This window comes from Salminus brasiliensis, chromosome 4, assembly GCF_030463535.1.
Source record: "Salminus brasiliensis chromosome 4, fSalBra1.hap2, whole genome shotgun sequence".
In the NCBI taxonomy this organism is placed as follows: Eukaryota; Metazoa; Chordata; class Actinopteri; order Characiformes; family Bryconidae; genus Salminus; species Salminus brasiliensis.
In genome coordinates, this window is record NC_132881.1 from 3,483,929 (window position 1) to 3,511,689 (window position 27,761).

General features: G+C 45.7%; 1 protein-coding gene across 1 annotated transcript in view; it reads right to left on the reverse strand.

The window, feature by feature from the left end:
* nrg3a (neuregulin 3a) overlaps positions 1 to 27,761 on the reverse strand; it is a 432,405-nt gene that overhangs the window by 144,593 nt on the left and 260,051 nt on the right. The window contains exon 2 of the mRNA XM_072677356.1: positions 15,028 to 15,157. Within this exon, the coding sequence (XP_072533457.1) occupies positions 15,028 to 15,157 (130 nt within the window). The remainder of the gene's footprint in view (positions 1 to 15,027; positions 15,158 to 27,761) is intronic.

A 27,761-nucleotide genomic window follows, 5' to 3' on the forward strand; every position in this document is an offset into this window, starting at 1 on the left:
AAGTGTTTGCGCTTCCAGCCGCCTTGACGGAGATGACAAGCACCTTTCAACGTTCAATTACTGCGTTCTCGTTACGAGTGGGGAAAAAAGCGCAAACACTCTGAGCAGGAACTGAAGCAGAAAGCTTGCAATTGCGTCTACATGAAGTGCGTCTCCTCCAACCTCCCTCGCTTCCTCTCCTTTCTTCTCTCCCTCTCTGTCGTCTCGCCCTCGCTCTTCCTTTCGACAACAAAGCTCGCTGCCAGCTCTCTTCCTTTTCCATCATCTGTTTAAATTTTTTTCGGCTCAGCTCCCTCTTTCATTCTTATACAAAATTTATTGCAACCAATCAAATGTACTCCCTCATACACCACCACCCCTTTCACACACACACATTTTCCCAACACAGAACCAAAGCATTGTAGCCGTTCAGTAAAGCACTTATTTATGTATTTACTGCTTGTTTGTTTATTTATTCATGCAGCCTCACAAATAAACTGCGCTTTATTTGATGTCGTCTTATTCGGCTCCAACTGTGGCACTAAGTATCAGAGGTGGTTGAGAGCAGCCTAGAGCAAAGCGAGGGTACTTAGTAAAGCAGCGACTCAAGTAGGAGCAAGCAGAGAACTTAAGGAGAAGAGCATCTTAGTCCAGCATCCAGCATCTGGCAGCACTGGAACCAGCAGTTTGCTAGGCTGTTCCAAGTTCTTCTCGCTGCGGTCTACAGGAATGAGGACTGAGACGTCCCTGAAGGCCTCTAGCACCTGGATCTGCTGTGTTACTTGAAATATCTAGGGACAAAACCAGATATTCAGTGATTGCTCAATCCTGGTCCTGGAGCTCTACCAGCCTGGAGAGTTCAGATGCCCCTCAAGGCCTTCAGTTTTTGGATCCGCTATGTTATATTGGGTCTAGAGCTGAACTCTGCAGGACGCCTTTACATTATGACGATAGACCGATGACGGAAAACCAGATATTACATGGTTGCTCAATGCTGGTCCTGGAGCTCTACCAGCCTGAAGAGTTTAGATGCCCCTGAAGGCCTTCGGTATTTGGATCCGCTGTGTCACATTGGGGTTGGAGCTGAACTCTGCAGGACATCTTTAAATTATGATGGTGGATGGGCGACCGAGAAGCAGATATATTCCATGGTTGCTCAATTCGGGTCCTGGAGAGTTCAGACGCCCCGGAAGGCCTTCAGTATTTGGATCCGCTGTGTTTTATTAAGGTTGGAGCTGAACTCTGCAGGACGCTTTTACATTATGACGGTAGAGCGATAACGGAAAACCAGATATTGCATGGTTGCTCAGTCCTGGTTCTGGAGCTCTACCAGCTTGGAGGGTTCAGATATCCCTGAAGGCCTTCAGTACTTGGATCAGCTGTGTTATATTGGGGTTGGAGCTAAACTCTGCAGGGTGGTAGTTCTCTGCTTTTACATTATGATGGAATACCAGCAACGGCAAACTAGATATTTATTGGTTGCTCAGTCCTGAAGCTCTACCACCCTAAAGAGTTTAGAGACCCCTGAAGGCCTTCAGTATTTGGATCAACTGTGTTATATTGGGGTTGGAGCTGAACTCTGCAGGACGTCTTTACATAATGAGAGTAGATGGATGATTGAAAACCAGATATTGCATGGTTGCTCAATCCTGGTGCTGGAGATTTACCAGCTTGGAGGGTTCAGATATCCCTGAAGGCCTTCAGTATATGGATCAGCTGTATTATATTGGGGTTGGAGCTGAACTCTGCAGGGTGGTAGTTCCCTGCCTTTACATTATGATGGAATACCAGCAACGACAAACTGGTTTCTCAATCCTGTTCCTGAAGCTCTACCAGCCTGAAAAGTTCAGATGCACCCTAGGGCCTTATAGTGGGGTTGGAGCTAAACTCTGCAGGGCACATTTAAAGGATGATGGCAGACAGATGACAAAAAAACAGATATTCCATGGTTGCTCAATTTCGGTCCTGGAGCTCTACCAGCCTGGAGGGTTCAGATGCCCCAGAAGGTAACCCATCTTCCCCCAGCGGTGTGAAGCTCCATTCAATATATTTTAGATGAGTTGGAGCATCAGAACAGATCTTCCAACATGCCAACCAGACCTCGCTGATCCTTTTGCTTTTCTAGATGTTCCAACAGCTAGTGCAAAGCCGTCCCAGAAGAGCAGAGGAGGACCTACTTCCTGTTAATACCCTTGCTTTCAGAAGAAACATTGGCTGAGCAGGTGTCTACAAACCTTTCAATAAATAGAACAGAGCCAGAGCTGCTCCTTTACTCACAGCATTAAAACTAATAATGCTGAGGAGGGTCTAAAGACACAACAGAGAAGAGGCTTGACTGATGTGCACTGACAGATGATGTCATCTGCTATATTAGAGTGCTATACGTATCTGTGGTTAAGACGTGATGTCATATCTGATTTTTCTGCCCCTGTCTGATGTGCAAAACGGCACACAAGGAAGGCTGAGCTAATCTTGGTAAATCGCCCCTCCCTTCGTTCATGACCTCTCTGGCTGCTGTGTTTTCACCATTTTCTCTATTTACAGAATTCAGCAACTACCCAAGCCAATTCTGAGTCAGCGACTGTTTTTTTCCCCCAGTGAGACCAGGGAAATGCATCAACATTATAGTCCATCGTAATCACCTATCAAAGCTGCCGTGCCTGATATCAGATATTGAAACATTGCACCTAATGGCGAGGCAAACTATTCCAACAAGCCTACTCATTATCCATTATGGGAATAATAGGGTTTATCCTTAATAGAGTTTTTTTTTATATTTTATGAAAAGAAATGTATTTTAGCATAGCAAAACAGCTCTGACCGTTGAGGCATGGACTTCACAAGACATAGCCAGCAATAACTTTTCTCAGCAATTTGTGCTACAGTAGCTCTTCTGTGAAATTTGACCAGACCGCCTAGCCATTTCTGCCCACTGTATGTCAATGAGCTTTTGGGTAATCATGACCTGGCCGCCAGTTGACTGGTGCTCCTGCCTTTGAGCATGTTTGGAAGGTGCTGACCACTGCATACCAGGAACACCCCAAAGACTGGTGGCCCAGTTATCTAGACATGACAATTTGGCCACTGTCAAAGTTGCTCAGATCTTTATCTATGTATGTATGTATCTACATGTCTGTCTGTCTGTCTGTCTATCTATGTATCTCTGGCCTCCTTTCGACTGCAGGGTCGAATCCCTCTGAGCTCAGAGGATAGCCATACTGGTAGCTTTTCCACATGGACACAGTTCGGCTTACAAGGGAATGCTTACTAAGCCCAGTTTTTTCAGCATGGCTAGCTAACCGTACCCGGGGCCACATAACCGTTCAATGGGAGGGCTTAATGATGTAGGGAACCACTGATCGGCTTCATATTATGCTGTCTAAGGGTCTTGTTCAACATCTCTACCACAGTATTAGCATGGCCCGGCTACCGGGCTCATCCAACAATGCTACCGTGGTGTTAGCACAGCCTAGAAACTGGCTCATCCAACAACGCTACCATGGTATTAGCACGGGCCGGCTACCAGGCTTGTTCTACATCGCTACTGCAGCATTAGCATGGGCCAGCTCATTTAGTGGAAACTAGCATCACCTTTGGAAGGCAAACACTTTCTGTTTCTGTGATGAACTACTTTCATCTATAAAATGGACTCCTGGCATGATTTGAGATGAGAGTGGTTTATACATGCCGATCACACAATTCAAATTGTAGCTTCTGTAAGTTAGCTATAGTAGCATTATATTTTTGTAGTGCAAGACTAAAAAAGGAAACTCAGTTAATCAGACCATCCCTCAAACCTGTGCAAGGTCTAGACCTCCATGTCCCAGTGTCTTTTAACTTATTTAATGAATGTCACTATTACTCAGGCTTCTTTCCATTATGGAAAGGGTGGGGTGTCAAGTCAGCCCCCCCCCCCCCAAACCTGAAGAAGCTGCTAAAATGTCATTTCAGCACAACAGACAGCACTTGATGTGCTGATCAATGAGTTACAAATTGGATAACCAAGACTCTCGAAGACCCAAGACCATCTAAAGTGCTGATTGTATGTCACTTCCAGTCTCCACTTTCCCTTTACTGGTAGCTTTATCCTACCGGTGTACAGTTCACAAATGTAGCCCATTAGTTGACTCGCAACAGATGAATTACTGCTTCAGTAAGTTAGCCAGCATTAGCCTTGTCGTTGTAGTGCAAGACACTGTCACGTAAGTCATATGAGATGCCACACACTCCTAGGTCCTGGTTTAGCAACACAGCAATGGAAAAAGAAGCCGGATCCGGTGTAACGGTCCATACTGGCACAGAGCGGCGTAGTAACCATCGAGACCACTGTCTCTCTCTCATCCTACGCAGAGTCATACTGAGATGCTCTAATGCTCATCTCTGTTGGATGACTGCAAGCCACTCTTTGTGGGGCTGCAAAACATTCTCTTGTGCTCTCCGAAGTAAGCGTGTGCACTGAGAGATCTCATTAGTCTGGTAAATGCTTCTGCACGCTCTCACCAATACGCAATCGATTTCCCACACTCACTGTACTCACAGCAGGCAGGACTCACAACGGTTAACTAGTGGGTACAGCTAGCTCCTCAAAAAGATGATGTTCTTTGCAATACCTTAGTTAATCTTGCCATGTGCCTTTGCAAAAACTGAAAAACTAAAGGTAGAACTATTAGACATCCTACCTTGGGGTAGTGGGGACATTGGGTTATAGACCACAGGACTGTGGGTTTAGTACCCAGGCCTGCCAAGCTGCCACTGTTGGGACCTTGGGATGATGTAGCATGGTAAACCCTGTGACCCTCTGGCTTTCTAAGAGAGGAAGCACCTTTCAGATGCTGGGCAGACAGAATTTCAATCTTTCAAGCTTTTGGGTTCCACTTATAGTCAGTTTCACACATTTTGAAGGGGTGGTCCTTTAGAGAGAAGCACTGTAGATCCAAAAAAAACAGATAATTGACCAGCCAATATATGTTTGGTGTCCGAATTTAGCTTATTTAGTTTAGTGCAGGAGCTACAAGCCTAGAACTGATAAACACCAGAAGTCAAGAAGTCATACAGAACACATACTGAGCCCCAATCCACACTGACAAGTCTACACCACCTTAATGAAGACCTGGCAGTGGTTTGAGTGGGATGCAACAAGTGCGTGGGCACGTATTTACAGAAATTACTTGGGGCTTCTAGCACTTGTTAGAAACCTTAGGCTTGTAGCTCCAGCATTAAACAAGCAGTCCTCCAGCATTCTTTAGTTTGATGATGGAGCTACAAGGCTTATGTTGATCAATACAAGAAATCTTTAAGTCATACTGAGCTCTTGCTCAGCCCTAAACCATATCCACAGCAACAGTGCTTGTGAATATATCTACGCCGATGGGCATGGTGGTCTTGAAATGAGGTGTGTTTAGGTCAATTTCTGGTGTATCGCTGTCTCTGCAGTGTGAAACACAGAAGCTCCACTGACTGAAAACAACCTAAGGAGACGTCAACAGTCAGACGTTCGATGCTATCTTGGAAGTGACTTGTCAACACAGGCACGTGCAGCCCAACACTCATACCCCCCCGCGCTTTTCACCACTGAAATAGCAATCCGCCAAAGTCAAAACACACCTGGCTCTTAAAGGGAATGGCAAGTGACATATTTATTGATTAATTATGAGACTTAGTACATGCCAAGGTGTAGTTTTCCTGTCGCTATGATACCAAAGACACACCAATGCCCTAAATCAAGCTGCACGGTGCAAGGTTGACGGCTTGCCTAAAGATAGCGTAAAGTTAGCGTAGCTCCAGGAAGCTAAATTTGGACAAATTCTCTCTTAGTTGTGGCCTAGCAATCTTGGGAAACACGCACACACACTTGTGTGACTGTGCTGTAGATGTTCAGTCGACTGGAGACACAGCAGGAGCTGGCGAATGACATCATCTGAAAGGACACCAAGTGAGCAGTTCACTTTTTGCTGGTGGCTAAACACGGCCCACATTTGGTCCAAACGCTCATCTGTTATGAAGCAGCTGGGCTAATCTGAGGCTCTTAAGCATCTATATCAGAAGCGCTAAGCGCTTCTCTTTTCCTCAAGAGCTAGTCGGCCTGTTCACAAAGGGCCTGCAACATACTCCAGCGGTAATTGACTTGGAGGCTCAAGGCTTGATGGATACAGACAGTGGGCTAATTGGCTTATCAGACCATCACTCAAACCTGTTCAAGGTCTAGACCTCCATGTCCCAGTGTCTCTTAGCACATTTAATGAATGTCACCATTACTCGGACTTCTTTCCATTCTGCCAGGGTGGGGTGTCACGTCAGGCCCCCCTCAGACCTGAAGAAGCTGCTGAAATGTCAGCAGGACTGACAGCACTTGGTGTGCTGATCAATGAGTTACAAATTGGATGCCCAGGACTTAGCTACAGCCTCTTTCCATCTAAACGTTCTTCATACTGACAAGGTTTTGGTGGGCACCTTGGAGAATGAGACCATCTAATACACTAATATTGATAGTATGTCACTTGTCTCCAGATACTGCCCACTTCCACTGTAGCTTTGCCTTACTGATGTACAGTTCACGAATGTAGCCCATTGGTTGACTCGCAATCTGTCTATGGTTTAGCCACTCTTTCCAATGTATCCCATTCATCAATATTTAGGTCATGACCATGGAGCAGGGAACCCTGCAGTGACCCTGATGCATGTAAGAACCTAATAAATGGCAATGAACGAGCAATGAAAGGCGGCCCGCCCTCGTTCACAGTATGTTCTGTTCACAATGAGTCATACTGAGGCCTACATCACATCAACAAGTCTGCACCACCTTATTTAAGACCAGGAAGGGGGTTGAGAGAAGCATGTGTACATGCACTTGTGTACAAGATTTAGGGGACTGCTGGTTCCTAGAGTTTGTTAGCGGTTCAGAGACATTGGGCAAAGCACGGCTGTTGTAGTTAGTAATGTTATTAGGAATGGGCGACCGCCAAGATCTGGTCAAATTGGGGTCTATGGTAAGAAACATGGATAGGCTAGAGCAGTGGCTCCCAACCCTGGTCCTGGAGGACCCCCTGCCCTGCACATTGCAGTGTTTACTCTTCTCCTAAAACCTGAACAACCTGATCCAGCCAATCAGCTCATTAGTCAGATTAGGAACCACTAAAATGTGCAGGGCAGGGGGTCCTCCAGGACCAGCACTAGGAACCACTGAAGCTACACCCTGCGATTCTACCTATAGATATGGGACAGATAAGGTAGGTGGTTCTAATGAAATGTCCAGTAAGTGTAAGCGTGTCTCTTCATTGAAAGGGAATGCCATGCGTTCATTCCTGTATTTTTAGCAACTGGGACAACCGGCTCTACAATCCTTGATTGTGGCTTTATGCTAATACCCTTGCAAGGGCCTACTGCTCAGATGAGGCTCTAGCTACATCACCTTGTCCTCTTGTCCTCTGTTTTACAGGCAGGAAAAACACAATATCCATCTACATCCTCAAACAACATATAGTAGCATCCAAGAGCCTAGTGAAATGAATCTCCGCATAGAGCTCACTTTCTTCTTCTTTTTTTTACCCGGAAATGTAGCTGTGGGGGCCGTGAGCCTCAATGATATTGGCAGGGGCTTTCCTCAGCTTTCAGCCGTGCTTTCAGACCCCGCAGTGGCTGCGGAATGAAAGGTGGGATTGGAGCGGTGCTGCAGTTGCGCCGGAGAAAGGCTTAGTGTCTGCACTAATGAGAGCCAGGCTTTTACAAGCTGACTGGAGGCAGGAAAATCCAATGTCGACCTCCGAGATGGAATAAATAAACAGAGCTCGAGCGCACAGCTCCGCTCGCTTAGAGAGCAGCTTTTCTTCTTTCCCCCTCCAGTGGCTCTTTTCTTCTAAATATTCCTACTGTAGCAAGGCAATGTTGTCCTATGAAGACAGCTGAAATAGCATGCACTTCTACAATGCATGGAATGACCTCCAATGAAGCAACTGGGTATGGCAAACAGGAGGGTATAGTACTAAACCAATGAGGAGTCTCAGTTTATTCATGATGTACATACACTGCTGTTCAAAGGTCTGGAGTCATGAGCCAGAACTGCTCCTACAGTAGCAGGAGTGTAGGTATGAAATCTACTGTGAATGTAAGGGATTCACTGGATTCGCTGGATCCCCAAACACATCAAGAGCCAGGCCTAGCAAAGGTCAAGAAAGCCAGAAAAAGCATGGTCAGTGTTTTGATTGCTAACAACCTAGGCGTACACGCTAGAGACCTTGCAGAGAGCATAGCTGTGTCCAAATTGTGCACTACTTTGGGGTTCCGTCCTTTTGTAGTGGTGTCCAAAAACTTAGTGCCAATTTTCAGTGCACTGTAGCAATCCCACAGTGCGTCATAATCTATAGTGCACACATGATATGCACTAAACGGACATGGAATACCCATAATCCAACGCATTGTTTGGTTTGGAGATTTGCGAGCGGCTTCTCTGAGGAACACCGACGTCCAGACTGTTTATGCGACCAGTGTTGCCAGATTAGGTGATTATCGCCAACTAGGGCAGATTTTGGAACACTGACCTCAGGACCCTTTACCAGGTCAAGTACGAGTCTCGCTTTGAGGAGCCTAAAATTGACTCCTACACAGTTCTGCTGCTGAAAAAGGGAGTGAGCAATGATGCTGCATTACTTATAAAGGTACTACCTTGTGGAATTCTGCTCCCTAAGATAGTGGATTTTCACTTGCAGGACATCAGGAGATTTTAGTGAACAGGGCCCAGATTTAAATCCACAGCTTATGTCTTAATAGTCTGTAAAGGGTCTTGATTGCTCTTCAGCCAAGGATCAGATATTTGGTAGTGGGGGATAGGGCATGGTGTTTAAATTTCTGTAAATTCAATCGCTGATACCCAAGAGCAGCCATTGATGGGGGTATGTTCATGACAGTAAATAAAGACATTATATTATGTATAATTTAATTAGCTGATTAGCTGCAACGGGGTAAACACTAAGAGGTGTAGGGTAAGGGTGTCCTCCTCCAGGACCAGGGTTGGGAACCACCTTCCTACTGAACCTTTCACTTGATGGTTGTTTAAAGAACCATTCAGAAACCCTTTTCCGGATCAACCGGATCTGAGTTTTCCAATGACTGCCATCGTTGCCACAGACAGAAACATCTGTACATTGCATCTGTATGGAGCTATGAGGGGCCGGTCAGCCTTGAAGCTGCTTCAACAGGAAGTGATGCGAGCGCTCCAACTTGCAGCAGAGAGGCTAAATGAATCGCATCGATGCCGCCTCCTGTCTCCGGTTCGCTCTCTCTCCCATTCCAAGGTCAGCTCATAATAAGCTGTTCAGTTTCCTCCTGACCCACTCTGACATTTTCACCAGTGAACGCTCTTTCAGAGAGATCTGGAGTGCTTTTTACCCACTCAGACTCATTGTCAGGGCGACCAAGGTGGGCAGGAGCTCTGTCTGCCTGCCGCGTGTGATTTGTATAGAGCTAGACTCACTCTGTGGAGGCATAAAACCTCCATTAATTTGCACTCTGTTGGCTTGTGCTTCGTTCTCTTTGACCGAAAGGCACACGTTCAGGGTCTGTTCTGAAAAACCCCATTGTGAGGAAGTTTCGTGGAGATGCAATGCACGTTGTTTAAATAATTCTCTCCAGATATTCACCTCATGCTAAAAGTTTCCATGGTGACTAGAAGTTCATTCATAAATAATCAGCTAAATGGTAGCAGATATAATGGAGAAAGCAGGGTGGCACAGTGCAGCGCTCCACTGGAGAGGAAGATCTTCAGAGCTTGGTTCTGTCCTGTAGGCTTAAAAGCCAGCAGCATCACCCTATTGTCCTGCAGTGACAACTTCTGTATGAACTCTGAGCTCTACTACTTAGCTCTACCACAAATGCAGCAGACCAACACAACACAGAACATGGTGACATGGTGGGAACAACAGGTATTCATCCCACCTGCCTAATATGAAGTAGGTCCCACTTGTTCCGCCAAAATGGCTCGGACTCGTCCAGCCATGGACTCCTCGAGACCTCTGAAGGTGTCCTGTGGTATCTGGCACCAAGCTGACTCTAGCAGCAGATCCTTTAAGTCCTGCAAGTCCATGATCTTTTCACTGCTTGTTCATCCTTGGAGCACTTTTTGGTAAATAGTGACCACTGCATACCAAGAACACCCGACAAGACCTGCCTGATGTTTTGGAGATGTTCTGACCCAGTCGTCTAGCCATCCCACACGCTATAAAAATGAAGGGTCCTACAGACTGTTCTTTAAATTATGGCATTTTTCTTATGTGCCCATTAATTTGATAAATCTCTATGAAAAACATGGTTCTTTGTGGTACCAAAACTGGTTCTTTTATGGTATCCCTCAAAGAACCATTTGTAGCACCTTTTTTACCATTTGTAGCAATTTGGCGGGTCAAAGTGGCTCAGATCCTTATGCTTGTCCATTTGTCCTGGTTCCAACACACCCGTCTGATGTTTCGGAGATGTTCCGACCCAGTCGTCTATAAAGGTGTTACAGACGGTTCTTTGAGTGATGCCACATTTGGTTCCATAAATAACCATTTTTTCCTAATAGAGGTGTGTCCCAACACATCAACTTCCAGAAGTGACTGTTCACTGACTTTGCCAAATACACTGCTCAAAAAAATAAAGGGAACACTTAAACAACACAATATAACTCCAAGTGAATCAAACTTCTGTGAAATTAAACTGTCCACTTAGGAAGCAACACTGATTGGCTGACACTGATCAATTTCACATGCTGTTGTGCAAATGGAATAGACAACAGGTGGACATTATGCCCAATTAGCAAGACACATTCATTAAAGTAGTGGTTCTGCAGGTGGGGACCACAGACCACTTCTCAGTACCAATGCTTTTTGGCTGATGTTTTGATTACTTCTGATGTTGGTGGTGCTTTCACACTCGTGGTAGCATGAGATGGACTCTACAACCCACACAAGTGGCTCAGGTAGTACAGCTCATCCAGGATGGCACATCAATGCAAGCTGTGGCAAGAAGGTTTGCTGTGTCTGTCAGCGTAGTGTCCAGAGGCTGGAGGCGCTACCAGGAGACAGGCCAGTACACCAGGAGATGTGGAGGAGGCAGTAGGAGGGCAACAACCCAGCAGCAGGACTGCTACCTCCACCTTTGTGCAAAGAGGAACAGGAGGAGCACTGCCAGAGCCCTGCAAAATTACCTTCAGCAGGCCACAAATGTGCATGTGTCTGCACAAACGGTTAGAAACTGACTCCATGAGGATGGTATAAGGGCCCGACATCCACAGATGGGGGTTGTGCTCACAGCCCAACACCGTGCAGGGTGCTTGGCATTTGCCAGAGAACACCAGGATTGGCAAATTCGCCACTGGTGCCCTGTGCTCTTCACAGATGAAAGCAGGTTCACACTGAGCACATGTGACAGACGTGACAGAGTCTGGAGATGCTGTGGAGAGTGATCTGCTGCCTGCAACAACCTTCAGCATGACCGGGTTGGCAGTGGGACAGTAATGGTGTGGGGGTGGCATTTCTTTGGAGGGCTGCACAGCCCTCTATGTGCTCGCCAGAGGTAGCCTGACTGCCATTAGGTACCGAGATGAGATCCTCAGACCCCTTGTGAGACCATATGCTGGTGCGGTTGGCCCTGGGTTCCTCCTAATGCAGAACAGTGCTAGACCTCATGTGGCTGGAGCATGTCAGCAGTTCCTGCAAAATGCAGGCATTGAAGCTATGGACTGGCCCGCCCGTTTCCAGACCTGAATCCGATTGAGCACATCTGGGACATCATGTCTCGCTCCATCCACCAACGTCACATTGCACCACAGACTGTCCAGGAGTTGGCGGATTCTTTAGTCCAGGTCTGGGAGGAGATCCTCATCAGGAGCATGCCCAGGCATTGTAGGGAGGTCATACAGGCATGTGGAGGCCACACACAATACTGAGCCTCATTTTGACTTGTTTGGACTTGTTAGGACATTACATCAGAGTTGGATCAGCCTGTAGTGTGTTTTTCCACTTTAATTTTGACTCCAAATTCAATTCAAAATTCAATGAGAATATTTCATTCATTCAGATCTAGGATATGTTATTTGAGTGTTCCCTTTATTTTTTTGAGCAGTGTATATTAGATCCCACCTCTTCAAAGGTGTCTTCGTTAAGAGATCAGCTGTGTTGTGAGCTTCATCTGTCAGTGGTTTCAAGTGATTGCTGATCCGTGTGGTACGTATACGTTGACAGGCAGAATCCATATGGTCTGAAGACATGGCTTTAAAGCTAGCTTATGACAGTACTTGGTGGTACAAGGAAGTTTAAAACCAAATTAACCAGGACCTGGGGAACGATCTGAGATCCTAAAGCTTCTGGATTCTAAAGAGTGAGCTACAGTTCCAATCTGGACCTTGTTCAAAACCAAACCATCACTCTGACATTTTTAGAAGGAGAGATTTCAGAAAACGAGCTGTGAACTATTGAGCTTTCAAAAGATGAAACATTGCTGAGGCAAGGAACAACAGATCGATGAGACTCCAATGTGCTCCGCTCTCTCATTGTATTGAGATGAATGGTGCTTACTAAACCACGGTGATATTGGATTCTCCAGTTGAGTTAGGAAGATATTACAAAGCATCTAACAAAGCCATGTTTCGTATTTACACCACAAGTCCCGCTCCATTTCCCATTTTGCTGAGCGCCTTGCAAATCACCATCTGGAGATTCCGTCCATTTCTGCGGACATCTAGACATCGGTCCACCCCCCAAAGATCCCGTCTAAGGGAAGCTATTTTGTTAGTCGCTGAACTGTCTACAAAGCCTTTTGTTTACGTACCTGGGGGAATCGAGCCTTTTATGAGTCATCCTCTCCGTGTTCTGCCACCTCTCAGAAAACCTGGATATGCCTCCAAGCTCTCAGCAACTTTCACATCGCTTACATCAGTGTGCTTCTATGAAGTGCCAGCAGCATGGCACGGCATGCTAGCAGTGTGCATGCCATACAGTTCAAAGAGGCACAGCAAGAGAAATCAGTCTTCGGCTGGAGAACATTAGTGTTGATTAGGGTTGGGTATCGTTCACATTTGAACCGATACAGGTACCGGTGCCTGGAATTCAGGACCAGTACCCATCTGTAATAACAACAATGTTAAAAAAAGTCCAAACTTCTCAATTTTGACATATCTTTGAAATACTACATTTTATACACCACCATCTTCTCCACTCCCAAACCCAATCCTACAACCTCCAGTCTGTCACCAGGGTATAGTGTGAGCATGCTGTTATGTGTGGAGAAGAACATGTGATAGCTTTCCCAAAGTCTAAGGAGTTGTAGCAGCAAGGATAGCGTTGCGTCATCAAAAAGAGTTTGGCCCCCTTGTGTGTGTTGGCCAGTACCAGTGAGCGGGTTTACTTTAAAAACAGGCAGAAGCGAAGTGCAAGCTGCCTGTCTGGGGTCCTTAGCGGAGCATGCTAAGTGTTGGTGCTTCTTTTGATGCATCAAAAACTTTTGGCTCTGGACAGTTTTTATTGTTGCGTAATGATATTACAGTATATGAGGCTGCAGGACCTGATTCAACTCACCTGTTAATTGCCAGGTTTAGTAGGTCTGTTAGAGCATGGAAAGTTTCTGCTTTGAGCTAAAAGCCGGACCACCCTCTGATAAATGGAGTTAGAATTCTGAGAACTGACTGGTTAAATTTTGTGCAAACTTCATTGGACTGTCATTGGACTACTACAGTAGATCAAATTGACCGCTATACCGGCCAGCTCAAAGTAAACATATCCAATCAGATCAAATCATACTTATTTGTATAGCACTTTTTACAACAGGTATTGTCACTAAGCATGAATAAAGAATTAGTAATCAGTAATCGAACAGGAAATCAACAAGACATAAAAACCTGAACCTCTGTGAGCAAGCCAAGTTTATCAGATTGAGAAGCTGATCTGTTTAAATCAGTGGTTCTCATGTCTAGTCCTGGGCCTCCACTATCCTCCATGGTGTTATGGTCCCAACACATTCATTTTTGAGCCCTTTATAAGCTGGATCAAGTGTGTTGGGCCGCGGATTGCATGAAACTGTGTAGGGTACTGGGCCGCTAAACAAGAGTGGCTTTAGACTGGTGGATTCCGGTGGATCTCTGGTCCTGGAGAACTTCTGCTCTGTATGTTTGAGAGCTTTACTTGCTCTTGTACACTTGGACCAACTAGTCAGTGAATTACAAATTCTATTTCAACTGAAACACGGGAAAAAATAAATGTATTTGGAACCAATGCTTCAGACAAATACCACTGTTGAAGCTTCTGAAGACCACAGCACATTTCACCTCAGGTTGCAGATTAATAGGATGTTTGTTCAGGGACTTAATTAGTGGCAGACATTTTTTTTGAAGAGAGTAAGCGCCTTCAAGCACCGGTCAAATAAACAGAACACCTTGAACAACTCTGCCAATTACCACTGCTCAAATGAGGACACTTGTCCCTGGCTTCTTCGGGACTCATCCTCCATTGTTTGCTTATTTCGGGTTTAACGAAGGAGATGACTACTCATCCAAAACCTTTGGCATTTGACTTTCATGATCAGGAAAATAACCCAAAAAGGCTGGGGTGGTCAGAGTCAGTATACTATTCAGCAAAAATGCCAACCAAAAGAAGCCCATCTACGTTTTCCATTTCCAGCCTTGGGGGAAAAAAAGCAGGCATCACCAAGGCAACCTGCCCGTAATGAACTTCTGCAAAGTGCCACTTTTAATTAGCAGGGAAGGGACCTCAGAACAATTCTCAGGCTAATACAGAGCTGTCATCGTTAGCATGACTAAGCGCTCCGAGCAAGAGGCAGAGTCCCAGAGAGAAATAATCATAATTAGATGGAGATAAAGAAGGAGAGAGAAAGAAAGAAAGGCAGAGGAAAAAAAAAAGATAGAGAGAGAGAGAGAGAGAGAGAGAAAGAGAGAGGAAAACAGTAGAACTGTCTGACAAATTGTTCCAGAAGGATCATTCTCTCGGAAAATGGAACACGGAAAACCCCATCAGTTTAAAACCACTGAGCCAGAGCTTGACTCCTTTTTTCCCCCTAGTTTCCTACCTGCAGTGCTTGTGAGGGCCACTCAGGGTCTCGATGACGAAGCACTCCCCATCGTTCAGGCAGTAGGCCAGGTCCTTCTCCTGACAGGGCTTGAAGTGCTCGGATTTCAAAGGTGGGAGGGTAGGGGCCGCTGCAAGACAAAGAAAGGGCAACAAAGGCAGGTGGTTAGGGACAAATACGTCCGGAATCAAGCAGTCGAGACGTTGCATATAAATATGTGTCCCTGGTCGACGTTTAAGAGCAGTGGTAAGAGCAGGGATATGATTGTCCTGTCCAATGAAATGAACTAGGCTAGCTTGGCCTGACTTAATTGGGCCCATCAAAAAGATGTTGTCATGCTATGTACATTGACCAGTACAGTACGTTGTCTTGGATGCTATGAATTCCAAGACCAAGACTGAGAAACACTGCTGAGTAATGGCCAAGCCACAGACATAGGAAGGGTAATCATATCCACCCAGAGAGAGAAGGCGGACAATAATGCTCGCTAAGACCCTATGGCTAAGATGCCATATGGCTATGGCATCATCAGGCAATGAAAAAAGAAGTTTTGCCCCAGATGCTTTTTGTCAGGGCATCCAAACCCAGAACTGTGAAACACTGTCCCAGACTACTGACCTGGCCTGTACCATCAGCGGGACAACAACCTAAACGCTTTTCCATTACTCCGAGCAGTAGCTGTCATTAGGCCCATCGGAGGCAGTGCTACAGCGCAGGGTGTGTAACGTTAATACAATGCGCTGGGTGTTTGCTTTTCTGCTGATCCGTGACTGCAAGAAGATGGATGAGGGAGAGGGATAATCGCTCTCTGTGGCTTAATGAGATTAATATAGGAAGCAGTCCACTGTTTGGGAATAAGACTCCATCATGATGAATAGAAGCAGGCCCTGCGTTTGCCAAAGCCGGGAGTAATATCAGTAGCCCTGCTCTTTTTAGTCTCCTGACAAACACACACACACAAGACACCACTCCAGAGACTGTGATCTGTCAGCACTGCGATTGTAAAATGTGTCTTACGAAACTCTGAAAGCGCTCCGACAAATCAGATGGCTGTCAGGAAGCAACGGTTCTTCAAACACTGAAGGATATATATTGAATGTACTGAAAGGTTATTCAGTATGCTAACAGATGCCGTTTGGAATCCCATGTCAGATTAATAACATCTGTCATGTTTCTAGCAAAAAACTGCTATAAGGTTGATATTATAAGATAGCCATCAAAGCTATTTAATATGTTACAAGTATGTAGGAAACTTCAAGACAGCCCTTTAGATAGCTCCTTTCCTTCTTCTGCAGACCTCATCACTGATGCTTCCACAATCCAGAGTATCATTAGGGTCATTAGGCCCACTTCTTTTCCACTGCAGAGCCAAATGACCCCTTATACCAGTCCTTTTCCCATTTCCATGTTGCTAAACCAGGATCAGGAATCCCGCAAAAAAATTCTGCAACAGTCGCCGTCATCAGATGTGTCCAATCTCACATTCCCACCCTGATTTCCACTGAAGGCCATTTCTTGAATATTCAGTTCAGACCAGATACCATTTAATGCTTGTGTTACCTCTGCAGACCAAGATACAGTCTCCAGCATTTTCTGTACTGAAAATATAGAGACCCTGGAACGACACAAACCTGATGCAAACGTGGAGCCAATCAGTGTGGTTCCCTCTACGTCATTAAGCCTCACCATCGAATGGTTCCGTGGCCCCAAGTTTTGCTAGAAATGGCATATCCAAAATGCAATTCTTCCAAATGGTTCTGGAAATTTTGACCACGTTCTAGCTTATTTTCTAATCTACAACTATAAAGTCAGATCAGCTGATGCAGTGGTTCTCTTTGTAACTAGTCAATTGCAGGTCATGGCTAAAAGCAAGGAGCTTCATGAGAACCTCCATTTGCAGCTTGTGGCTGCTCACAAGACAGGTGCAGGCTGTAAGGTCAAACCCAAGTGTTTTCAAGTGTTTTCATGAGAATCTGGAGGAAAACATCAAACAGTCTGCTGAAAAAACCTGGCCTTGGGCAAAATGGGATCTTTCAACAAGAGAAATATCCCGAATGTAGAGCCAAAGTGGACAAGAACTGGTTTGCAAAAGATAATAACAACATTTTGTAGTGACCAGAGTAGAGACCTAAATCCTGTCGAGAATCTACAGCAGGAACCAAAGATCACATTGATAGCAAGGGTGCCTTCCAACCTCAAGCACCTGAAGATGGTTTCAAAAGAGGTGTGGTCCAAATTCCCAATGGAGAATTCCCAATGGAGAATTTCTATTCAGCACCACCCACTGCCATGCTGAAAATAGTCCACCACCCAAATAATAACCTGGTCAGTCACTCGCCAGATCTCTTCTTGGGTGTTGCGGTCAGAAAAGGATCAATGATGATTAGGCTACAACTGGGCCAAAGCCTTCCAGCTACAGTGCTGTCATTCAATCCAGCAGTTTCCCATCCTTGGAATAACTCCATCACTCATTCCATTCCCGTCGATGGCTGTGATAATGCTGCCACTGCCAATCACCTCCTCCACTGACACCTTCATTAGCAGCCAGCGTAATCAGCTCCCCCAGCCCTCGTCAGATAAAAGCAGACCATTAAAGCAGCACTAGCCTCAAGCTTTCTCGTGGATCTTGGCTTTGCTGTGCCCCTTCTATCTGGTTTCTTTTTTTGTTGGTGTTGTTGCTGCAGGCTGAGCCGAGGAAAGCAATGGGTCTGGGATTGGATTCTCCTGGGTTGTCCTTAAGAAGTCAAGCGTCTTCCCACACCTGCTGGCCAGGCTGATAGTCAAGGTCACTGCAACTTGATCAGGACAGGAATAGTCAAAAAGGGAACATGCTCAAATTGATAATAATAATAATAATAATAATAATTAGGAGAGGAATACTAGACAAAATTATAAATCAGCCCAGTTAAAATGCCTTTTAGGGCCACAATGTCTCGATGTACCAAGTACCCACTGGACCGTATGTAATAAAACCTGGAAATGGACCTAATGGCCATTCTCAGTGTACTAGCCTTGGAAAAACTTTAGCAAAGAACTACGTGTCATTGTAAGTTCTTGTCCTCTGCTAAAAGCTTTCGCCCCATCTCTTAAGAGGTCACTGGCAATTTCCTGCCTCAAACAGACGGACTGATTCTCTTCTTTCATTCAACTGACCGTTCAGTGCCAGCAGCCCTTTCATCAGCTGATTGGTCCAGGGCTCTTTTATTTTTTCTCCAGCCCTTTACTACCGAACAGAACTCAAATCCATGGATGCCAAAGTACTGCAGTCCTCTATCTGCAGTGTAGTGGGCATCATCATCTAGTGAACGATGCATTTAGAGTGAAACCTGCCTTGATATCAGGCCACCTTCTGCACCCTAGTCAGCTCGTGTGGATTACAAGCCCACTGAACTGCAGTGCAGGGGGAAATGTAGTCGGCACATTGCCCAAATTAAGAATCTGGTGTGTAAGCTGACAAAAAAATCACCTTTATTCCAAGAAACTACTGGACCAAAATGTTCCAAACCAGACACATTTTGTCTTGTGTATCAGCCCCCGCTCACAGGCCCAAATAAGGACTTCCGCCTTGTTTACATTCATGTTTTTGGTATCGGCTCATGATTCATGTTCATTTGGTTCACATGTGTGACCTGGGATTGGGGGTTTTTAAGAAGCTTTGACACCGAATTGTATTGTTTGGGACCTTGAGGCTTCATGAGAGGTCCCCCGTACTGTAGAAGTGTATTGAGGCCAGCTTCTGCTCAGAGTTCACGTTCAGGAGCAGGTCACCCTGCCAATCAAGTCATCAGCGAGGCTCGCTCGCTCACGGCCAGGATTTACTGGCAACCCGTGTCTCAGCTAGGCGACCCACGCTCACGGCGGCATGCTGGTCCCCCAGCTCAAGCCCCCAGTTCCAGGTCCTCCTGTTTGCCACGTTCAGGTTTTTTGTTGATCACTGTTGTTCATAGTTTGCTGCTTTTGTTTGTCTTATTTTGTTAATAAATTTACTTTACTAACTTTTACTCCACCTCTGCAAGGGTTCTTCCCTCTGTGTCTGGCCTAGCACGTCATGACATTGTGTACATCCTTCCCAAGAGGCACTGGATTTTCTGAATCACAAGGTCAATTATTAGAAGCTGAAATAAGGATTTTGAGCAATTTGAGCAATTTTTGAAAGTCCCATTCATTTTTGTCATTGAGAAATCCAGCTTCTAATGTGGGTGTGGCTACAGAAACGGTGAGAATGCCTAAAGGCTGAGACCAAGACAAGTCCAAATACCAAAACTCTCTGGACTAGTTTTGATGAATGCACTCAGTGAACTATGGTACAGCATCCCGGAACTAGTTCGTAATGGCCATTCTCAAGCTCAATGCAGAAGTGTATGAATAGGCCCAGAGCATGAAAAACCCCACATCTCAATCCATCCGTGACTCAACGAGAAGCTGAAGTAGGGCCGAGTCACGTAGGGAGGCATTCGTACACACAGAGAACACGCTTATGTGAAATAGAACTGTTCAAAGCACACACCTACACAAACACAACAAATCGGTAGAAGGTAAAGCTGCCCCTAAAGCCAAGCCGATCTCCAAAAAATAGCACGTTTCCTTCTTAGACAGCCACTCCACTTGTACCCATATTGCCTCGTCCTATCTATAGCCAGAGCTCAGAGGCCAATAGACATGTCGGGGTGTATGTGTGCATGTGTGTGTGTTGGGAGGGTTGCTGCTCTGCTGCTATTTCCCCCGGCACTGAGTGATCTAATAAAGACAGCAGCTCTTCTTCTGCCTTCATATATCCGTCCAATCGAAATCCGCTGAATCATCCCTGCTGATATTGGCCCGGCAGGTCGGCAAGCGCCAGAGCCACCGTGGTGTGAGGAGTGGTGCGTGTGTGTCTTTGTATGGGAGAGCTCACTCCTTCGCTTGTATATTATACTGTAGTCAATTCTAGCTGCTAGCATGCAGAGACATAAAGGCAGTCGATAGCATGCATGCAGGCACAACCGCTACACCCAGGGCCCAGGCACCGAGTTTACCTTGAGGGGAGCTGTAGCTCACGCCATGCCACAGAGCCGCCCCTACCATCTTTATGAATTTATTGAGATGGCACACAGGGCAGTTAGAAGTGTTGAAGCTTTCAGGAGCTAGATTAGAGCAAAGCAGCACAGGGGGGACTCTTAAGACAAGAGCATAAAGCAACATGGCCAGGCCAGAGTCCCGTTTAGCTCAAGAGGCCTCAAAACCGCAATACGGTTACTCCGGCAGTAGGCATGGGAGGTCCTCTGGCAGAGCTAAGGAGACAGCGCCAGCCCAGGAAACATCCCAGCCACAAAGCAGAGACATTGCCAAGTTAGGATACATCCCAGCCGTAACATAGAGACACTGCCAGCCCAGGATACGTCCCAGTCATGATGTAGAGATCCAAGGAAATGTTCCAGTCATAATATACAGACATCACCAGTCCTTGAAACACCCCAGCCATGATATAAAGACATTATCTGGCCCAAGAAGCGTCCCGACAACGATGTACAGAAATCTCCAGTCCAGGAAACATCCCAACCACAATGAAGAGACATTGCCAGCCCAGAGGACGTCCCCGACTGCAACACTGGCCTTAATCCTGACACTACTCTTAACCTCAATCCAAATCCTAACCATGGACCCTAACCTCAATCCAAAACCTAAAATAACTGAGTCCTAATCCTGTCCCTAATCCAGTCCTAACAAAAACCTATTCGAGTTATAGTCCAGGGCATCAGAATGGTGTGTATAAGGACTTCCTGGTTGAGTCGATTTGTGTTCATTGTTTGCTTCATGTGTTGCACTTGGGACTGGGGGTACTTAAGGAGCCTCTACACCGTTGTTCGCGGCCGAGAATTGAACCGTCTGGAACCTCTAGGACGTGTTGAGGTTCCTCACACGTTCCGGTGTGTTCAGGTCAGCTCCGGTGCTTTACCCACGTTCAGGAGTAGGTCTCCCAGCTACTCACGTGACTAGCGAGGCTCGCTCGCTTCATGTCAGGATTCTCAGGTTACCCACGATCAAGCAAGGCGACCCACGATCAAGCAAGGCGACCCATGCTCGCGGCAGCATGCTGCTATTTCAGGTTAGGTCGGCCTTGCTGTTTGGTCTTGCGACTGTCACTATGATCGCTGGTTCTAATCCCGGTCCTACTGCTAGCCATTGGCAGCCGAGGTCCCGAGAGAAAACAACTGAGAGCCTTGCTTTCTCCAGGATGGGTAGATGGTGCTCTCCCCCTCACATCACTTTGCTGCGGTGTTGGTCATACCTTGGGACTGGTGTGTTGGTTTACGTATGTAACTGGTGGTCCAAATTAGGGAGAAAATGGGTTAAATTGAATAAAATAAATAAAAATAATAATGAAATGACCACTCAAAGTGAAGCTGTCCAGAGTAAAGCCCTCTGCTTCAGTACAGTTCTCATAGCAACTCACTTGTCCTCTGCTGCGCTAGCATCTGCCAGCTAGTTAAGCAAATCTTTCGAACATAATGTACATATACTTGCTTAGATGGACGTATCTAGTTTAGAGCAGTCAAACAGGGTAAGAGCACCCCTTTTAAACACTAGCTAGCAGGCTAGTGTAACATAGAAAGATTAGAATGAGAACCCATTTTTATTCCTTTCTGATGTAACTAGTTGTGTAACCTTTTTCCTCAAGCTTCCCACCCTGCAAGTTGCAACGATGACCTTGGATTCCTGTGGCACTGGTTAGGCTATCAAAAAACAAGCTGGGGAGGCCCGGAGCAGTGCTGCACGATGCCAATAATGATGCTAACATTTTCTGCATACGAATGCAATCATGTGTACTGCATAAATCATTTAGCTTGTGTCGCTGCATTCCTTTTCAAATGTTAAGGCCATTGCCAGGGTAGGCGCTTCCTCGCCTACGGGATGGGGCACATTTTCCTCTACTGGTTATTTCTAAGAGGCCTGTGGCTCCCCGGAGTCCCATAGAATTCTCATCCAAATGTCACCTTTTTAGTGTGTGTGTGTGTGTGTGTGTGTGTGTATGAATAGTCTATCTCCAGTATGCAGGAAGAAACACAGACTGCAGGGATGTTAATAGTTGAAAGAGGGAGGAGTTCTGGCCTCTGGCTCACTAGCAATCACACACACACACACATGCACAAACGCGCACACACACAGCGGCTGCAGCGAGCAGAGGCTGTGGGCGTGGAGCTTCCTCCGAGGCCGCCGACGCTGCTGCATTGCAGATGTGATGAAGAGCAGAGATGTGTGACAGAGAAGACACACACACACATACACACAATCAGGCCACACACACACACACACACTATCAGGCCTCTAGCACATAGATAAAGCGTCAACACATTTTCATCACAGAAAAGCTAATCGCGTCCTTCGCCGACTGCTGTCCATTTTGGGGGCGTGTCGCTAACATGGCTAGTTTAGTTTCTCTGTCCAGAGTAAAGCCCTCTGCTTCGGTACTGTTGCCACAGCAACTCAGTTGACCTTAGCTATGCTAGCATCTGCAAGATAACTGGCTAACAAGGCAACTCTTGCTAGCTGTGTACCCTTTTTAAATGCTAGCGAGCAAGCTAGTGTAACACAGCATGATTAGAATGAGAACTGTGGTGCATTTTCTCTCCTGTATGATGTTGCCGACGAGCGCCTCTGCTGTTCGTACACCCAGAGGTAGTTCAGTCCACCACTTCGGTGCCAGGACAGGAAAAGGCCTGGAGGCTTGTCTTCCATGGATCTTAAAGGATGGCGGGTCGAGCCGAGCCATACTTGAAGCTGAAAGGGCTCTTGGTGCAGATCAGGCTTTTGACCATCGCCATCAAGTACAGAGGGACTGGCTGGTCCAGTCTTGGCTTTGTAGGCCAGAGTCAGGGGTTTCAATCTGATGACCTGGGCAGCAGCTACAGGAAGCCAGTGAAGAGAGAACTCAGCAGAGGAGGAGCTGAACTTGATGATGTGCAAAGGAATACCAGCCAGAAGGGAGCTGCAGTAGTCAAGTCTGGAAATGACCACCTGGGTGACCTCTCTAGAGAGGAAAGGTCACATTCTCTGGATGTTATAAAGGAAAAATCTGCATGATCAAGAGTCAAGTATCCAAGATCCATGACTACACCAAGGCTTTGTGCTTCTGCAGATGGAGTGGATGGGTTTTCAGAAGGGTTGTGACATCAATGGTCAAAAATCCCGGTTTGAAACGGAAACTGCACAAGATCCTGAGCGTTCCTGGACAAGTTCTTCTGCTGAAGTGTATATTTATGTTGATTAGATCCTTTCAAGTTGTATGCAATCAAATTTGAGGTTATGTGGTAATAGGCAGCCCTTAATGTGGCTCTGAAAATGTGCTAGCAAATTAGCAATGCCTAGTTAACTCTCCAACCATAAACAGTAAAAAACTAAAATGTTAGCAGCCCTGGCCTGACCGATGGCAGCCTTCACGGTTGGACCTGGACAGAATTTCAGGATTAGTTCAGTAAAAATCATACATGTCCATTTTTGAAGCTGCTAATATGGCTAGCTAATGCAGCTAATGCAGCAATTAGCATTGTAGAAAGTGTAAACTGTAGGCTTACGTATTGTAAGTTATACTTATCTAGCCTTCCAAACGGCTGAAAATGACCCTTGTATTTGGGATATGTAAAATGTTATACCTACTTTAGCACATTTCAACAGCTTACTGACCAGACCAAGTCTTCTCTCATTTGCAAAGGGCTCAAAAATCCCCAAATTGTCCCCATTGCTGCCACATTCAGAACACTCCCCTATTCGTCTCCATTGAAAATTAATAGGAGACGTACCAGAAAGCACCACAAGCCCTTGTGCTGCTTTGGCTGCCAGCGCTAGTCCAATAGCCATCGGCTATGTCTGGCAGTGTTATATGTGCATCTGCAGCTTAACAAGCAAACAGCAGTCTCTTGGACAGACACTACCTTCTCTCCACAAGTTCCCCTCTCAACCTACTCATACATCTAGTGCTTGGACCAATAAATCGGCCACTGTCCATACACAACCGGCCATTTTTCATGTCCAACCCTCCCTCCCCATCTAGCCGTCCCTTCAGCCAGCCGTCCATCTGGGCGTTCGTGCTGGGCTCCCGTGGCCCGACTCCAGTGGCAACAGCATGGGCTCTTCTGATTAGCATTCGGTGGCCTCCTCGTGCCCCTATCACACAGCTAAAGTGCATTAGACTCTCTTGCGCTCATAAATAAGCAAGCTAGCCTGTAATGTGGCCATCTATATGCTGCCAAAATGGAGGTCTCTCTCTCTCTTTTTCTCTCTGTTTTCTCCGCAGGCTTAGTCACACCTGGCTTTCCCAGCACTGCTGTGGATTAGCACGCTCACGCTCACCAACACTATAAACTGCCCCTAGATGGAGTTGGCTGGCTGGTATGCTAGCAGCCGCACTGTCTGTTCTGACCGATGAAAGCCTTCACAGTTGGACCTGGACAGCATTTAGGCTTAAAGGAATAGTGCAGTATAAAAAAAATATACATGTCCATGTTTGAAGCTGCTAATAAGGCTAGCTGATGTAGCTTTTAGCAATCGAGGAAAGCGTAAACTCTCGGCCTATGCCATCCCACAGTTGCCTCAAACTGCTCTGAGATGTTCAGTCGTCTCTGAGAGACCTGCTGATGTGTTTCCTGACACTGGATTACTCACAGGCTACTGCTAATGCTAATAGTGACATTCACGCTTACAGATACAAGTGGTATACACAGTGTCACACAGTGTCAGAAACCTATAAGCAAGTCTATTAGAGATCACTGAACACCTCCACAAGGTGTGCAGTGATTTAGGCATGCAGTTAGCACCATGCTAATTGTTTATTAGAGTGCTATGCATCCAAAAGAGACTCAACACTCATGCTAATTACACTATATGTCCAGATGTTTGTGGACACCACTTCTAATGAATGCATTCAGCTTTTTTTAGATGCACACACCTTGACTATTCCCAATTATGGACAATAGAATATGACTTGTATAGCAGATAAACATAAACCTATTGTGGAGCAGTGGAGCTGTGTTCTCTGGAATGATGGATGGTGGTCCAGCCAACACTTTTGGAATGAGTTGGGGAGTTTGGGATGATATAGGGTGGTGATCATCTAACATCCTGACCTCACTAACTCTTGACTCTTGGCCCTGAATGCAGTCAAACAGTCATAGCCATGCTCCAACATCCAAGTAGAAAGCCTTCCCTGGACAGTAGAGGTCAAGCATTTGCCCAAAGTATTCCAAAGACAGAAGCAACATGTTCCAGAGGGATGGATCTCCTGACGATCCAATACCTTTTTTTTTGTGTATCATTCAACATCAGTACCTGACCTTGTCAATGTTCTTGTCATTTACTAAGGTCTGCTAGTGGAAAGCCTTCAACAAAGATTAAAAGCTGTTATTGATATCTGTTCATTCCCTTGATTTCTGAAGATACGTTGGATGAGCAGGTGTCTATGACGTTCCGGACATATGGCGTAGACATACCAGCCCTGTAGCTCCAGAGCAAAGCTGCAAAAGAAGTGAACTTCAGTCACAAAACCTGTCAATAACTTTGTGCTTCTGCGACCTGATGTCAATCTCCATTCAGACGTGGGCCGGCTTTGTTGTACAGCGTTCGCTACAACCTTCACTATCTGACTCGATCAATTCCCACCGATCAACGTCTGGCTTGCAAATGTCACCTGCTGTGCTTTTCTTGATGGAGCAGGATCTCATCTTCAGTAGTGTCACAAACCTAGCAAGACACAGTGCCATCAAACAGCCTTTCCAGGCCCATTTGAATGCAGTGTAGTAGTCGCATTGTCAGTCCTACAGCTGTTTTAAGGCACCAACGTGGCATCATTTTACTACTCTGTTGTGATAAAGCAGCCATTAAATTGCATACGGGTTTCTTATTACCCTCAGACAGACAGACAAACAGACAGACAGATGGATATATATATATATATATATATATATATATATATATATATATATATATATAAGAGGGGAGAGAGTCTTCTGTTCAATGCCCTGCTATCTTGACCCTGTATCAGTGTATTGGCCCACATCAAGAAGTCAAACACGTTTCTATCAAGCAAGATGAGCTTTATCGAGATCAATATTTTTGATCTTCTCTGCCCGTCTTTGTATTGGATGGATTGATCTGTTGTGTCTGATCCAAGTCTCTTGAGTCCAGTCGTTCTCCAGCAGCAGAAACAGATACAGTGGCAGTTGATTGCATCAGTCAAAGATGTCAGATAACATGTGTTTTTTTTTTTATGGATCTGAAAAACCAACTGTAAAAAATAAATAATAATAATCATTTTTTAAAAATCACATGACTTCTGGGGTCCTCAGCCATGGCAGACCAAAGATCTGTGTGAAATGCTGGAGTGAGGACATATACTATACACTAAAAAATATAAGGTGCTACAAAGGTTCTTTGAGCGATGCTACAGAAGAACCAGCTTGGGTTCCATAAAGAACCATTTTTGTAATAGAGATGTATATATTTAAAGATCACATCCTTATGACAGTTCATTGCTCAAAGAACCATTTGTAGCACCTTTATTTTTTAAGAGTGAAAAGGAAGAGAATAGAATAGGACTCTCTGGAGCAGATAACATGAACCTATTGGCACCATGCTGCCTAACGCCAGGCGTGGGCTAAAGGGGTATAAAGCCCCCCAGTATTGAGCTGTGGAGCAGTGGAAGAACTGTGTTCTCTGGAATGGTACTTTTGGGATAAGTTGGGGGGGAGGGGTGTCAGAAATGAGGTGAGGTGGTGATCATCCGACATCCTGACCTCACTAACATTCTTGTTGTTGAACGCAATCAAGTCCTCACAGCAATGCTCCAAAAGAAAGCCTTCCCTGGATGCAGTTACTCCAACAAAAGCAGGACACAGGACTACAATAAATGACTAGGTGTCCCAATACGTTTGTCCATATAGTATATATCCATGAAAGCTGGTCAAAGTGTAACTTTTTATGTAGCCTATCATCTAACACTCAGTACCTGACCTCACTGAGGTTCTTATGGGTGAAAGAAATCATATCCCTGCATCTACTAGAGGAAAGATCTACTAGAGGAAAGCCTTCAAAGAAGAAGAAAAGCTGTTACTGCAGCAAAAGGAGAAGCAAAACATTGGAGGATCAGGTGCCTACATAGTTCTGGACATAATGTAGCTTCATCAGCTTGCAGTTCCAGAAAACTGTCAGGTATCCACCAGAGGGTTCCATAATTCATTTTGGGTTCTACAGAAGTAAATGCAATGTTCTACACTAGAACACTTGAAATGCAATTGAAGAACCATGAGAAACCTGAGCGTGAGTACGTCCTCGCAAGTTTTTGAACCGATCACAGCTAGAAGAGGTCTTAGAACAACAAAGGACCTTCCCCAATCCTAGTCAGGAGAAGGTCTCAGAACAAATGATGCAATGATTTGGACCAAGCACAGTCAAGGAAAGGGTCTCAGAACAAAAGAGGTGAGGAAATCAAACCAATTACAGTCAGGAGGAAGATCTCTTAGAATAAATCAGGTGCTGATTTGATCCAGTCAGGGTCATGGTCAAACCTGAGCATGTTTCCCACGCCACAGTAATAGCAGGGCATGTTTCCACCAAGGATATGAAGTTGTGGCACGCCATCACTCACTGCAAGCTACTGGCCCACAAGCAGTGTTTCGGAAACACACGCACACACTCAGTGACCTTCCCGAAAGCATCAGCGGGAATGAAAGGGAAAATCACTCAGTCTCAACACACGTCCTGTC